Below are 12,517 nucleotides of genomic sequence, written 5' to 3'. Positions count from 1 at the left end.
ACACACACACACACACACACACACACACACACACACACACACACACACACACACACACACACACACACACACAGAAGAGGTTTCTGGCAATAAGTTAGTATTTTTTGAAAAATCAGCCATTTCTAAAACTCCCGGAATGTAACATCACATTCCAGACCATCACCTAGCAACCTCAGCAAAGCCCAGCCCGTTACCTAGCAACCCCAGAGAAGCCCAGCCCCTCACCTAGCAGCCCAAATAAATTTCGACAAAACGTAAATGTGCAGATGTCTATGCTTTAATTTTTCTTAATGAAAACATTAAAAACAAACAAACAGCTCCTCGTTGTACCGTTGAGAAAATGATTACATCAGCTCAAAAAACTCTAACCACATCAGAAACCTTAATGGTAAACATGCTGGACTCCAAACTCAAAGCCACCCAAAGGATATTAAAGTGAACATTACACGCATTTATAAATACCTGAATTCAATGTTCGGGTTGCAGCTCGATGAAATCATGGTCTCGTTATTGGCGCAATGGGGTGTTTGCAGAACAACCTCTTCCATCCACAGATGACAGGCTGCAGATGGTGCCTTCACATAATTGGCACTTGTACCAACTTAAAATGACACTGAGTCATGACCACAAGGCTGAAGGCTGAATTTCATTTTGAGGTGAGGACCTCGAATGACAAAGCAGCTCCAAACTCAATGTTGACTTCTTTGAGGCTTTAGGAACAAAGACACAACCACTTTAGATTTTTATTTTGCAAACAGGATCTTGAGATACTTCTAAATGAAAGTTTGGGTTCTAGTTCATATCTGCTGACATAGCAAAAGCACATCGTGGCCTCAGTCTGGGGCAAACAAATCATAACAGCCACGATTGTAGAGATGACCCTGAAAATGTTTTTCTGCCAATGTCACTTAGATTTAGTGAGGCCGTCTGCACTTATTTCCAACCTCTCACCAGAGATAATAAAAGAAGATGGAGACGATCATAAAGTGGGTCTTTCAAAAGACGTTACCAGAGCAAATCTGTTAATAGCTGAAGCTATCATCAAACTTTTAGCATAAATAGTTTTTCTCCCCAAATTAAATAAATAATCTTAAAGTAGAGCATCTACCTGCTGCTAATTTGTTTATTTATAACACAGAGATTATGTGGCATCTCTGCTGCTAATTACAGCATCGTACAAGTTTCACTTCATTTAATTGGATGTTATGGGAGTTTATGTTTGATATACCTTTTTAAACCATTAAAATTTTAATGCACAAATCCAGTCTGAACGTTTGCAACATGAACTATTTTGGAATAAAATAAGATTTGTGTAACTTTTGTTTTTTCTTGTTTGTTTTCTTTATTTTAAAACGCACGTCTTCTGGGTAGAGGCTTTCATTAAACTTCTTTTATTAAAGCATTTGGAAAACATTTCTGTGCATTTCTTTAATACTCCAGAAAGAATATGTCAAACTCGCCAAATAAAAACTTAACACCACAAATAAAGCGTGTCCTGTTTGAAACTGAGGACTAATTTTATGAGATAGACTCAGTTTATAGGTGATATAAGTGGAGCTCCAGGATACACACACACACACGCACACACACACACACACACACACACACACACACACACACACACACACACACAATGAAAGTTTCTTTTCCAAGGTCTACCAGTCAGCACCAACATTACCAGATGGATATTCATGACAGAATATCCTGAGGTTATTGAAAGCTGCTGATTGATGAAGGTCAGAGTGCAGCAGACTGTAGTGGGAGAAAGTTTCTCTTATTTGGTAGCAGGACCGTCCAGAAAAGAGTAAACCAACACAAGTACGGCCTCAAGTTGAACCCTGCTGTTAATCAGCAGGTAAAGAGTGGTAGCTTCAAATTTGAGCCTGGAGCGCCCCCTAGCGGAGTGGAGTTGTTTGTTTAATAAACAACAACTAATAAGTTTATAATTTGTAATGTTGTTACAAAATTTTCAATAAGACATGAGTATATTATTTTTGGTTTTCATGCAAAGAATACAAAGGAAAGTGGAAGACAATGACAAATGTAAATTTTCAGCATTTTTCACCCTTTTTTACAGTTTTAATTAAGGAAATCAAACTATTATTACCCACTATTTACAACACTACCAACAAAAAAGCTGTAAACAAATATGAATAATGTAGGTCATTGAATGTTTTAACTTACCATAATATCTATAATGCCTGCTTTCTGTCTTTTTTTTTGTACTAGGTATTTTTCCATAGAAGTGTGTTCTGTTCCTTTTTTTTTTTTTGTCTATTTGTAAATAAATGTTTTCTCAGTAAAAAAAAAATGTTGTCTGCTCTGCTTTCTTCTGACAACAAAATTAGATCCAGGAAACTATTGACAAACTGGGATAAAAGCAGCCTGCCCATCTATTGTTGCCATAATAAGCGTAAGGTGTGTAATGGATTACTTCTCCTACATCCATGCCAGCGAGGCCGTATTATTGTCTACGGTGAAGAGGTGATATTTTTCTCCCAAAAGAAACCATCTTCTCTTTGGTTCCTGAAGAATAAGAGAAAGAGCTTAACACGCAAATATAAAATATAAAAATAAGCCGTACATAAGCGGCAGAAGGAGAAAAACCAAGTGACCGCAACCATAGGATCTCATTTAAAAATAATATAGAAATGTGTTTTAATAAACGACAAAATCCTAATAAAACAACTGGTTTAATATACTTACATTTGAAACAGAAATCTTCTCCCGTTCCAACTTTCGCATCGTCCGTCATTAGTTGACGCTGTAAAAGATTAAGAATTCGTTTGGCAAATGCTTTTGACAGATTGACAGATTTGCTTCCTTATAAACACAGTTTGGCTCTTTAATGTCATTTCGAAACAGTTCCTGTATCGGTCACGTGACTCGCTGAAACCAATACGCGCACCGACACGGGTTTTGGTCTATGTGCTTGACACATGCGCCGACGCGTCGGTGTTGCCGGACCCATCACTAATAGAATCTCAAATAACCTATTTGGGCAATTTAAATATAAAATGTTGATTTGGGGTTGAGTTTCACTTTAAGAACTACCGTCTGTGTAAATGGATCGTTTGTTCCGCCACTCCGCCGTGTGGGTTCTCGGTTTCACTTTCTTTTCTTGGTAAAACTTCGCTGTGGAGAAATTAAAAGTTTCGTCTGTCCACGCATCTGCTGCGCTCTGTCACGTCTACACCCAGAGGTCACTATGGAGAACAAAAGTGAAGACAAACCCAGGTATGCAGAGTTTCTGTTGCAAGAAGTAAATGATCGATGTGATTTACTTGCTTTAAAAGTTCTGCAGGAGGTTTCTGCGGTCACTTTTGCGACCTACTTGGCTTGATCGGTTTCTGTAAAAACTGGGTGTGGAAATGACAGCGGAAAAGATCCTTATGAACGATCTAGAATACATTCGAAAAGTTAATTTATATTCGTGATTCGATTAAAAAAGTGAAATTGAGATGTGTTGACTTATGAGTTTATGGCTTACAGAAACTTATAACAAAAAAAAATCCAGTTTCTCAAACTGTTCAATGTAAAACAGTAGTTTTACATAATATCTCAATTTTTAATTGAGATATTATGTTGCCATTAACATAAACAATCTTGGGAAGGCTGTTGGCTTGACAGTTCCTCTTTAGCAGCAGTAGTTTGACTCGCTGTTGCTAAAGAAGCTGGTTGTTCACAGAGTTCTGTATCCACTGATGGAAAATTGAGAGAAAGGAAAAAGTGGAGCTTTGAGTTTTCCTAAGCAGTCTATTTTAAGTGATGTATTTTAAGTACATCACTCTTTTTAATTAATAGAGTAAGTTTAAATTGTGTTAACGTGATTATAACTAATTCTAGTTTATTTAAATATATTTCTAAATTACAAATACAAACTTGATTGTAGAAATTAATCTGTCAGCAGATATCAGCTCCACCAATCAAGATTTTATACACTTTTGTTTAGATTAAAGTAGCTAATATTGTAGCAATAGTTAACCTAAACAGAAGCAAATATGTAACTACCAGGAAGTTCTTAAACATAAAGAATAAAAAACTTTGGAGGGAAGGAAAAACGGCACGATGAGGAGAGGCTCTGCAAAGGGAAACCTGGGAATAAACACATTGAGGGTAAATTAGCAATGTGACACAGCTGTGTTCGTTAGGTGAAAGGAAAAGCTTTCATAAACAAACCAGATATCAGACACAGTTATAAACGGAGACAAGAAGATATCAAATAAAGTCACTTTGTCACTTTGTCTGTCACTTTGTTCCCATAATTTATAAAACAGACAATTGTCACACTTTTCTAAGTTCACGTGGATACAAATTTCTGCATGGTTATAGGTTTTTCCATGAGCTACAAGATGTCCAGAATTACAAAAATCTAGAAGAATAAAGCTGTCAAATGCACAGCATCATGTTTTTTACCAGTTAGGAAAAGCTAGTCATTTTTCATGTTGTTTTTTTCTGGTCTCTGTTTATAAAATATCAAAAATGTTGAGCTCAGAGGACTTACTTTTGCTCTGAAATTTGAAAGGTATTGTTTAGCGTAATGTTTTCTGTCTTGCAGCTTCAATAAACCACAGCCACACCTTTATGGCAGCTCCTTTTTAAATACCTTTGCAAATCATCGTACTTCCAATTCATACTTCATACTCCGATTTACTTAAAGGAGAGGTGGAGGAAATGAGATTTGTTCTCAAGAACACTGTTTTTGACAAAAGTTTGGGTTGAACTACTCAAGAAGTCTAGATTTTAGAAAAAGAAAAAAAATTGTTTTGTTTTTCAATGTATAGTCTGACACATATTTTCTTTTATTAGTGTGGGTTTCTCGTTTGGACGTCCCATCAGCTCCTCCTCCTTTGTTCCTCTAAGCAATCCTTCGCCTCCTGCTCTTACTTTGACCTCATCCAGCTTCACTATTTCCAGTCAGTCACAAAATGACAGCACAAAAGAGAAAAAGAAGGAAAAACCTTTAGGAATCCCAGGTAAGCTACTAGCAGACATATTAATAATTTAAAAATAATCTCTAACACAAAATTTGCACATTTATGTTAAAATCAGTCATTGCTTTACTTTCTTTGGATGTACAGTAAACATAACTCCTAGAAACCAAATAGATGTTTTTTGGAAATAAACCTAAGTTATTTGCTAAAGCTTTTGAGTAAATGTGCAGCTTTTGCAAATCAAAGTTTGAGAAAACGGTAAAGATTAAAAAAAAACATGATATTTCTCAAGTTTGACAAATCTAAAATAAATTAAAGAAGCATTGTCATATCTTGACATGGTATTTTTTTAGGGCAGCTATCATTGAGCTGGTAGTTAATAATCTTTATTTGTTTAAGTTTTTACAGGATTTCAGTCAAAACTGGAATCTCAGTGGAGAGATGTTCAGTGGACCGAAGAGTGAGTACATTAACCTCCACCTTCCACCAGATGAACGTTGTTTCCATCTTCGTCTGATCCTTCAATCTTTACCTTACAGGCAGAAGAAAAGCCTGATGAAGGCTGTTAGCTCCTACAGACCCAGCTGTAAGGACGTGCCTCAGGCCCGGGTTCTCCTCCTCGGTCCGGTTCGTTCTGGAAAGTCCAGTTTCATCAGTTCAGTCCAGTCTGTGTTTAATGGGAGAGTGACAAACCGTGCCATGGTGGGCTCCTCCTTCAACACCAGCTTCACCAAAAAGGTAACGCTTTACCAGCAGCGGACACATCTTCAAAGGATGTTTTCATGCCTGATGGACTGTTTGTTAACTTTGGTTGATATGCACAGTCCTGATAAAATAGAAAATTAATCTTTTAAAAAAATTTAAACCATGGATCTTTCTGTCTACTTCAGCTAAGTTGTGTTGTTCCATGACATGTTATACCTCCAAATTTGAAAGTTTCTGCCTTAATCAGTCTCTTCCATCTTCCCAATGTTCTGGCTCATTGTAGAAAGTGACACATTCATGTTGGAAAGGTTTTTTTAAAGGGGAGGTATTCTGCTAAATTAACATTTTGCTCATTTTTGTACTTCCATTTGGGTCTCAACTGTTGCTAAAAACAATCCAAGCTCTTTGAAAAAAACATACAACTGCTTTTTGGGAATAAGTTGATATTTTCTTGGTGTTTGGAAAATTAGCCGGTTGAAAAACCTTCTGAATGTAACGTCACAAATCAGCAGGCACTGCCCCGTTACCTAGCAACCCAAGCAGAGCTCCAGGATGTTTGGCCAGCTAGTTTTACCGCTGTATGGGCTGTACAATGGCTGCTGGAAAAGACGAGTGTTTTTGTTGTTGACTTACCATCCAGAAACCACCTACTGGATTCTTGTTGGCTGTGCGGAAGGCTCCACTTCTGCTTTTTAAAGATGTACAGTTGTATAATTATGCATAGGCCTGTCACGATAACAAATGTTGCTGGACGATTGTCTAAAAGAATTATTGCGATAAACGATAATATGGTTTCAAGACCTTTTGACACTGATTTAATGGAAATGACTAATAATGACTAATCAGACAGTGGCATGTGAGGTATCACTAACATCTTGTCTTGCATTGACTTCCTCCATTCAGTGTGCTAAACACATCTAATAAATAAGAAACATTTCTAAAAGCTTATTTTAGGGAAAAGGCTACTTCTAATGCTAAGGCTAATGCTAAGACTAATGCTAAGGCTAATGATAGCACTAATTAGCAGCTGCTAATTAGCACTTAGCTAAGGCTAATTCTAAGGTTAATGCTAATGCACTGCCTTGCTTCCTATGCATTGCTATTGTAAGTAGCACTTCAAAAGAGCAGAGGAAGTCATGTTTTTTGAACAATAGCAATATTTGTTGTTAATCAGTTGCTAAGAGATGAACACGTTTTCCGGTAGCAAAGTGCCACAAAGTAAACATCTGACTTTTACGTTTGCAAAATTTACCAACTATATTTCTTGTGTCTAAACAGATGAACAGTATTTAAAAGGGTTTTAGGTTAATGCAGAAAACATTTAAATATATCCTCTTTATTTTTTTTACCACAGCTGTGCCAAATGTCAATGTACTAGCAGAAAAGAGGCACTGCTGCAGCATTCACTCACTTCTCATCCATCCCATCCATTCTCACTTATCCATGACTAGGATGTGAGAAGGAAGCTTTGACCCAGTTACACTCTCCAGCTCATTTTGGGGGATCCCAATTTTCCCACCTGAACCGACTCCTTTTGATACGTAGAAGCAACGACTCCGCTTTGAGCTCCGCTCTGACGATGCAGCTTCCCTCCGCTAGCACAGGAAGCTCTGTTTGAACATTTTGTACCCAGGAGAAATGTTCTTAAAATAATCTGAACTATTCTTTTTTTAAAGGTCTAAAGCTAAACAGAGCTGTAAATCAAAACATTAGTTTAAAAGCTGTAAAATATCGGCCTAGCCCTTAACTTCATTTTACCTCAGGTTGCAGCCATTTCAACAGTGAGTTGGGGGGGGGGCCAGCAGCAGCTTGTTTGGATTTAAAATGACAGGAGGAGCTGTAAGAGCTCATTCTGAAAGAGCTCAAATAGACAGAACTAAAATATCATTATCTAAGAATGGTTAAAAGTGATAAACATGTTTTGCATGGCTGTCCTAACTTGTTCAAGGAAGCATAATGTGGTTACTTTTAACAAAGCAACCGGTTTTCTTTCTCCAGTCCACCACGCCCTGCTGTTCAACACTCCACTCTGCAGATTGAAGGCCTACCTTTTATTTCTCACCTCCTTTAATAAACAGTAGAAATACAGATTTAAAAAATTTTTGTATTTGTCCCTCGTCTCTCTTGCTGACGAGTTTTGCTCATGAGCTTTACATCATTAACTTTGACCGATTTTGTCAGCTACAGTCCTTCAACATCCGTGATCAGAAGGGGGAGGACAACACTGGGCTGGTGCTGTGTGACATCATGGGCCTCGGCGACGGAGAGACGACCGGGTTGACGCTACACGACATCCTGTCCGTGATTAAAGGCCATGTTCCTGAAGGGCACAAGGTAGGACGGTTATATCTGATTATTTAAATCTTCTGAACGCATATTCCTCACAGTTATGTGGAAAAACTCACTCTTCGGTTAATTGTTCAAAGCTTGATCTTTGAGCTTGTCTGCCTCAGTTCAGTCCGGATCAACCAGTTGGCACAGAAACGGCGGGGTACGTGAAGACGCCCAGCCTCAGGGACAGAATCCACTGTGTGGCCTTCATGGTGGACGCCTCGAAGATCTCATCCTACCACAAAGGCTTCGGCTCCACCTTCAAACAGCTGCGAGAGTACATCAGCGAGCTGGGTGAGCCAACGCAGACACACACACATACACACACACAAACAATGTAAATTAATCACCGTTTTGCATGTAGCTTTAACAGGTAAATGCTTTTCAAGTCTCATTTTCTGCAAGTTGAATCAAAGCACAAGAAATATATTTAATAGAAAGTCAAAGTATTTCTAATCGAAGTGTTGGAGACTAAGACTAAGAATATAATCATTACTAGCATATCTTTAGAGCATTTTATGCTTTTTAAGCATTTTGGCTGTGTTGAGGAAATATAACTCAAATTACATTTTTTCCCCCCATCTCAGTTCTTCAAATAATCCTAAACTAACTCACACTGGCTAGCTTGTTCACTTAAAACAAACTTATACATTCATTTCTGTTGAGCATGTTTTTTTTGTCCACCAGATGGCACTACTACAAAATGTCATAATTACATTTTCTGCAGAGGTTCCTCCCGACTGAAGTGTTTTTTTCCTCTACTGTAATGAAAAAGATGTGGATGATGTCTATTTATTTTAGGAAACATTGTAGCAGTGTAAATATACTGGTCTTTAAAGGTACTTTTAAAAGATTGACACATTTAAGGACTTCCTGTTCTGTTGACCGTTACAATCCGGAAAAAGACAACTGCATAATTTTACCAGTTCCCCCAAAGTTAGGATTTCAAATGACCTTCAGGGTTATTTAATTTTTTTTTTGTTTTGTTTTAGGGGTTCACCAGGTGGCTCTGCTGACCCATGTTGACCAAATTTGTCCAGAAACGGCCAAAGATGTGAGCAAAGTTTACAAGAGCCTGAGCGTTCGAGAGACGGTGGGTGGTAATGTGTAACCTAAAGTCAGGTTTTATACTTTACTCATTGGCCCAAATGAGGCCCACATTTTTTTATTTTTATGAGTATAAACAATAGGGCTGGACAAGAAATCCACAGCAACATATGTCATGATAAATTTGGATCAATATAAATTAATACTTTCATTGAACTCTGATCCAGAACTGCACAGCGTTCTGGGAGACTTAGACAAAAGCAGGAAAGATTAGCTGCTCAAACTGTCAAGGTCAGCTAAGCAAAATTATTGGCATCAAATAACTCACTCTTTGGTTACCTAGCAACAACTTGTTGAGTAACTTGTGGTTACTTAGCAACGAGCTGTTGAGTAACTGGCGCAGCAGCAGTTTAAGGTTTTGCCACTGTGCCTCATAACTGTTTAAAAATAATTAACAATGGCTTTGAGTGAAAACTGTGGATAAAACAGGAAAGGTTGTGTAGCACCGGTATCACACCGCTAGTCGCGCCACTGGACCAGTTCTAGGCTCTAAGGAGTGGGAAAGCAAGAATAACACCACCAGAGACCGCTGCTTCAAATGGAAAAAACCGGATATTTACTGAATGCAAAACACACACATAAAATACAATACATGAAATCCCCCCCCACCCCCCAAAAAACAAAAAGTATATCACTCCTTCTTTTTACTTTTTTAGTTCTCCTAGTCTATTTTAATAAAACTAATCTAGTTTAGTTAGACCAGTCTCTATTCTCCTAGGTTATTTTAGCCAGACTAATTTAAGTTAGTTAGACCAGTCTCTTTTCCTAGGTTACACCTATTTTAGGATTCCTATTTTTCTTCCTGAGTTAACTCGTTTTCTTGTCTTTTACAGGTAAGGAAATACCTTCAAACACAATTAAATCAAAGTGGACCACAAATATTCAAATCACATTCAGAAACATAACATATGAAAATCAAAGTATGGCACTTTAAATTCAGGTTCAAATCCAAATGCAAGTTCAGGTACTCAGTTCAGCGAAAAGCTTCAGTTTGATTCAGTCCAGAGGAAAAAAAATAATAATTCAATCAGTTCTTAATCCTGTTCAGTTCGGTTTCAACTAGTTCCTGATATTCCTACCGCTCCGGCAGCGAATTACCACACGCAGGAGAGTCCCTCCTTGATACGGTGGAGAAGATGAATTGAAGGTCTAGGTCTGGCTCGCCATCTTGAATCCCGTCTGTGAATGTCCACGTCGCACATGGAAGACCAATCCTCGCTCCGACCGAGCTTCCAACCGAACGAAAAAACCTGACTTGTGTAACAGGCCACAAACACGACAAAACTCTTTTTAAATCCTCAAATTATACAAATAAATTCTTCATAAACCCAATATATTAACCGGATAACAGTTTATGACAGAGCATTTCTTTGCAACAGCTACGTTTTTAGCGTTAGCTCTCCGCCAAAAGGAAAAGTACAACACAGTGAAAATGTAAGAAAATAAACACAAAACTCACCAAAACCAAAGTAAGTTAGTTCTCATAAAATCCCCGTCAGTTTCCGACCAGGTAATTTATATTTTCTCAACTATAATAACTTTTTCCGTTAATTAATCACTGCTCTCTCCCTCAGGTTTTTGCTCTGCAACGTCACCCAGGCGTCGCGTCAGTGACGCCGGTTCCTTAAAGGAGCAGCAACGTTATTTTCTGTCCAGACTTTTAATCAACTATTTATGTCAGATTTTAACGTGGGTTACATCTGCATTGCCAGATTTTTTATTGCCTAGTAAGACTTATCTCATATATTTGAAACAAAACTAATTGATAATTATCGACTGATATGAAATGCTTGTATTGTGATTTTTTCAAACTTATAGTATAAGTAAACAATAAAGAATATTAAAATATTGTAAAGTTATAGTAAATTTCTTTGGAGTTATTGGGATGTATTAAACTTACAATGGATCAGTTCATTCCTGCTGATGTACAGGACTTTGGATTGCAGTTTGCATTAGTAAAATAATTTTTCGTTCAAAGTTAGGGCACCAAAAGTGGCTCCAGGGGCCCACATTTTTCTGTTTTATTTACTTTTTATCTAATAAATAACAGAAGTTGCGCTAAGTTTATTAAGTTTAATTTCAGACAACTTTTGTGTTTGCTTTAGTTTGGACTGAAATGTAAGAGTTGTGTGTTTGCAGATGAATAAAGCCGGAGCTCTTCTGGGCATGTCCACCTCCTACATCGTTCCAGTGAAGAACTATGCGTCAGAACTGGACCTGGATCTGAACACCGACGTGCTTCTGCTCAGCGCCGCTGACCACATCCTGCAGTACGTCGACATGTTTTTCCAGGACTACGCACCTCGGCACATGGGGTCAAAGATAATGTGATGCTTGTGCTCTTCAAACATTACATTTTCATTTAAAGCAAGTCTGATATGATGAGCACTTAAGGGGAACAAACTCTGTAACAAACTTTCAAGCAAATTATCTTTTTTTTCTCCAAGCTTTAACAGCTAACTGAGTGAACTTATTGTTTTGTGTTGTCCGTTACGCAACTTTTGAAATTGCACAACTGTTTGAATAAGTTTTGTTAATGATGATGTGTGGCATATGCCTAACCCAGTTGTGGTCTAAATTTCAGCTTTTAACTGAAGAAAAAGGAAATAAAGAGTATTGATTACAGTTTCAATGAGTTTGCTCCTATGTTTAATTTTTTTTTTCTTCCTGAAATTAAAATATGGATCAAAAGACAGAATCTATGGAGAGTGAAGAGTTTTAAATGGACACATTTAAATAATTATTTTATAAGCTATTTATTGTTATTTAATGGCACTCTTCCGTCTCCTTAAGAGGCAGGAGATTTGGAGCAGTAGATTAGAATTAAGTTTTGAAAATGTGCATTTTTCTAAGAACAGTCCAGTATACCCCTAACAGTTTTAGACATAAAACACAAAAATTATATAAAAACAATAATAAGCTTTTTTTTAAAACTGTTTCTCGAAATTATTCTAAAACTATATTAGGAATAGACATGGATAAAATATATAGTGCAGTTAAAATGGGTTTTATTAAAGGCTCAGATTTGGGCTGAAAGCTGTCAAATCTGGTAACTTCGCCGAACGGCGCCATGTTTGTTTTTTATGTTATGAGCATGAGGCGCAAGCGCCATGCTGGATAGACATATGACGCAGTTTCGACGTGAGCGTTTGAAAAGACTCGGTCCGTACGGAGACACCAAACCAGCGTTCTGACATTCATCCACTCTGGAACCCGGATTTAAAAATGGCTTTTTCTAATCTCCCAAGACGCCGAAACCGCATGGACGCCCAGCCTAAAAACTGAAAACTTTAGCGGATTCACCTGAAATCGTCTCCGTGTTGATTGGGCCTACTAGTCTGGCGCCTTAACACACGAGAAGGACCTCGCTGCAGCAAACAGAAAGGGGCGGGACGGACCACTGTCAGTCTCATACCTTATTTGGAAATGGGACCATTGCA

General features: G+C 37.8%; 1 protein-coding gene and 1 long non-coding RNA gene across 3 annotated transcripts; one reads left to right on the top strand and one right to left on the bottom strand.

Annotated features, from left to right (window-relative positions):
* Nucleotides 1-2,921: 2,921 nt before the first annotated feature.
* ifi44g (interferon induced protein 44g) lies at nucleotides 2,922-11,709 on the top strand. 2 transcript variants are annotated; one of them, XM_008406632.2, is made up of 8 exons: nucleotides 2,922-3,237; nucleotides 4,810-4,976; nucleotides 5,334-5,394; nucleotides 5,474-5,672; nucleotides 7,827-7,973; nucleotides 8,093-8,264; nucleotides 8,963-9,063; nucleotides 11,217-11,709. In XM_008406632.2, exons 1-8 carry the CDS (start codon nucleotides 3,209-3,211, stop codon nucleotides 11,406-11,408), a joined length of 1,068 nt encoding a protein of 355 aa, XP_008404854.1. In that variant the 5' UTR covers nucleotides 2,922-3,208; the 3' UTR covers nucleotides 11,409-11,709. The 2 variants fall into 2 exon arrangements, with proteins under 2 accessions (XP_008404854.1, XP_008404853.1); XM_008406631.2 differs by having other exon boundaries at nucleotides 2,923-3,237; nucleotides 7,821-7,973.
* LOC103463340 (uncharacterized) lies at nucleotides 8,150-11,221 on the bottom strand. The gene is made up of 3 exons (XR_533498.2): nucleotides 10,157-11,221; nucleotides 8,687-8,731; nucleotides 8,150-8,239 (listed from the first exon to the last, which is right to left on the bottom strand). It is a non-coding gene; the product is annotated as an uncharacterized LOC103463340 (long non-coding RNA).
* Nucleotides 11,710-12,517: the final 808 nt, after the last annotated feature.

The sequence above is a fragment of the Poecilia reticulata genome, linkage group LG4, assembly GCF_000633615.1.
Source record: "Poecilia reticulata strain Guanapo linkage group LG4, Guppy_female_1.0+MT, whole genome shotgun sequence".
NCBI classification, from domain to species: domain Eukaryota; kingdom Metazoa; phylum Chordata; class Actinopteri; order Cyprinodontiformes; family Poeciliidae; genus Poecilia; species Poecilia reticulata.
The sequence above is the reverse complement of the archived record's forward strand: the minus strand, read 5'-3'. Positions and strand labels throughout refer to the sequence as shown.

Excerpts from the sequence above, each read along its gene's own strand:
- ifi44g (XM_008406631.2), top strand. The coding sequence starts at position 3,209 with ATGGAGAACAAAAGTGAAGACAAACCCAG. Across the intron at positions 3,238-4,809 it reads AAAAGTGAAGACAAACCCAG|TGTGGGTTTCTCGTTTGGAC; the intron begins GTATGCAGAGTT and ends TTCTTTTATTAG. Across the intron at positions 7,974-8,092 it reads ATGTTCCTGAAGGGCACAAG|TTCAGTCCGGATCAACCAGT; the intron begins GTAGGACGGTTA and ends TGTCTGCCTCAG.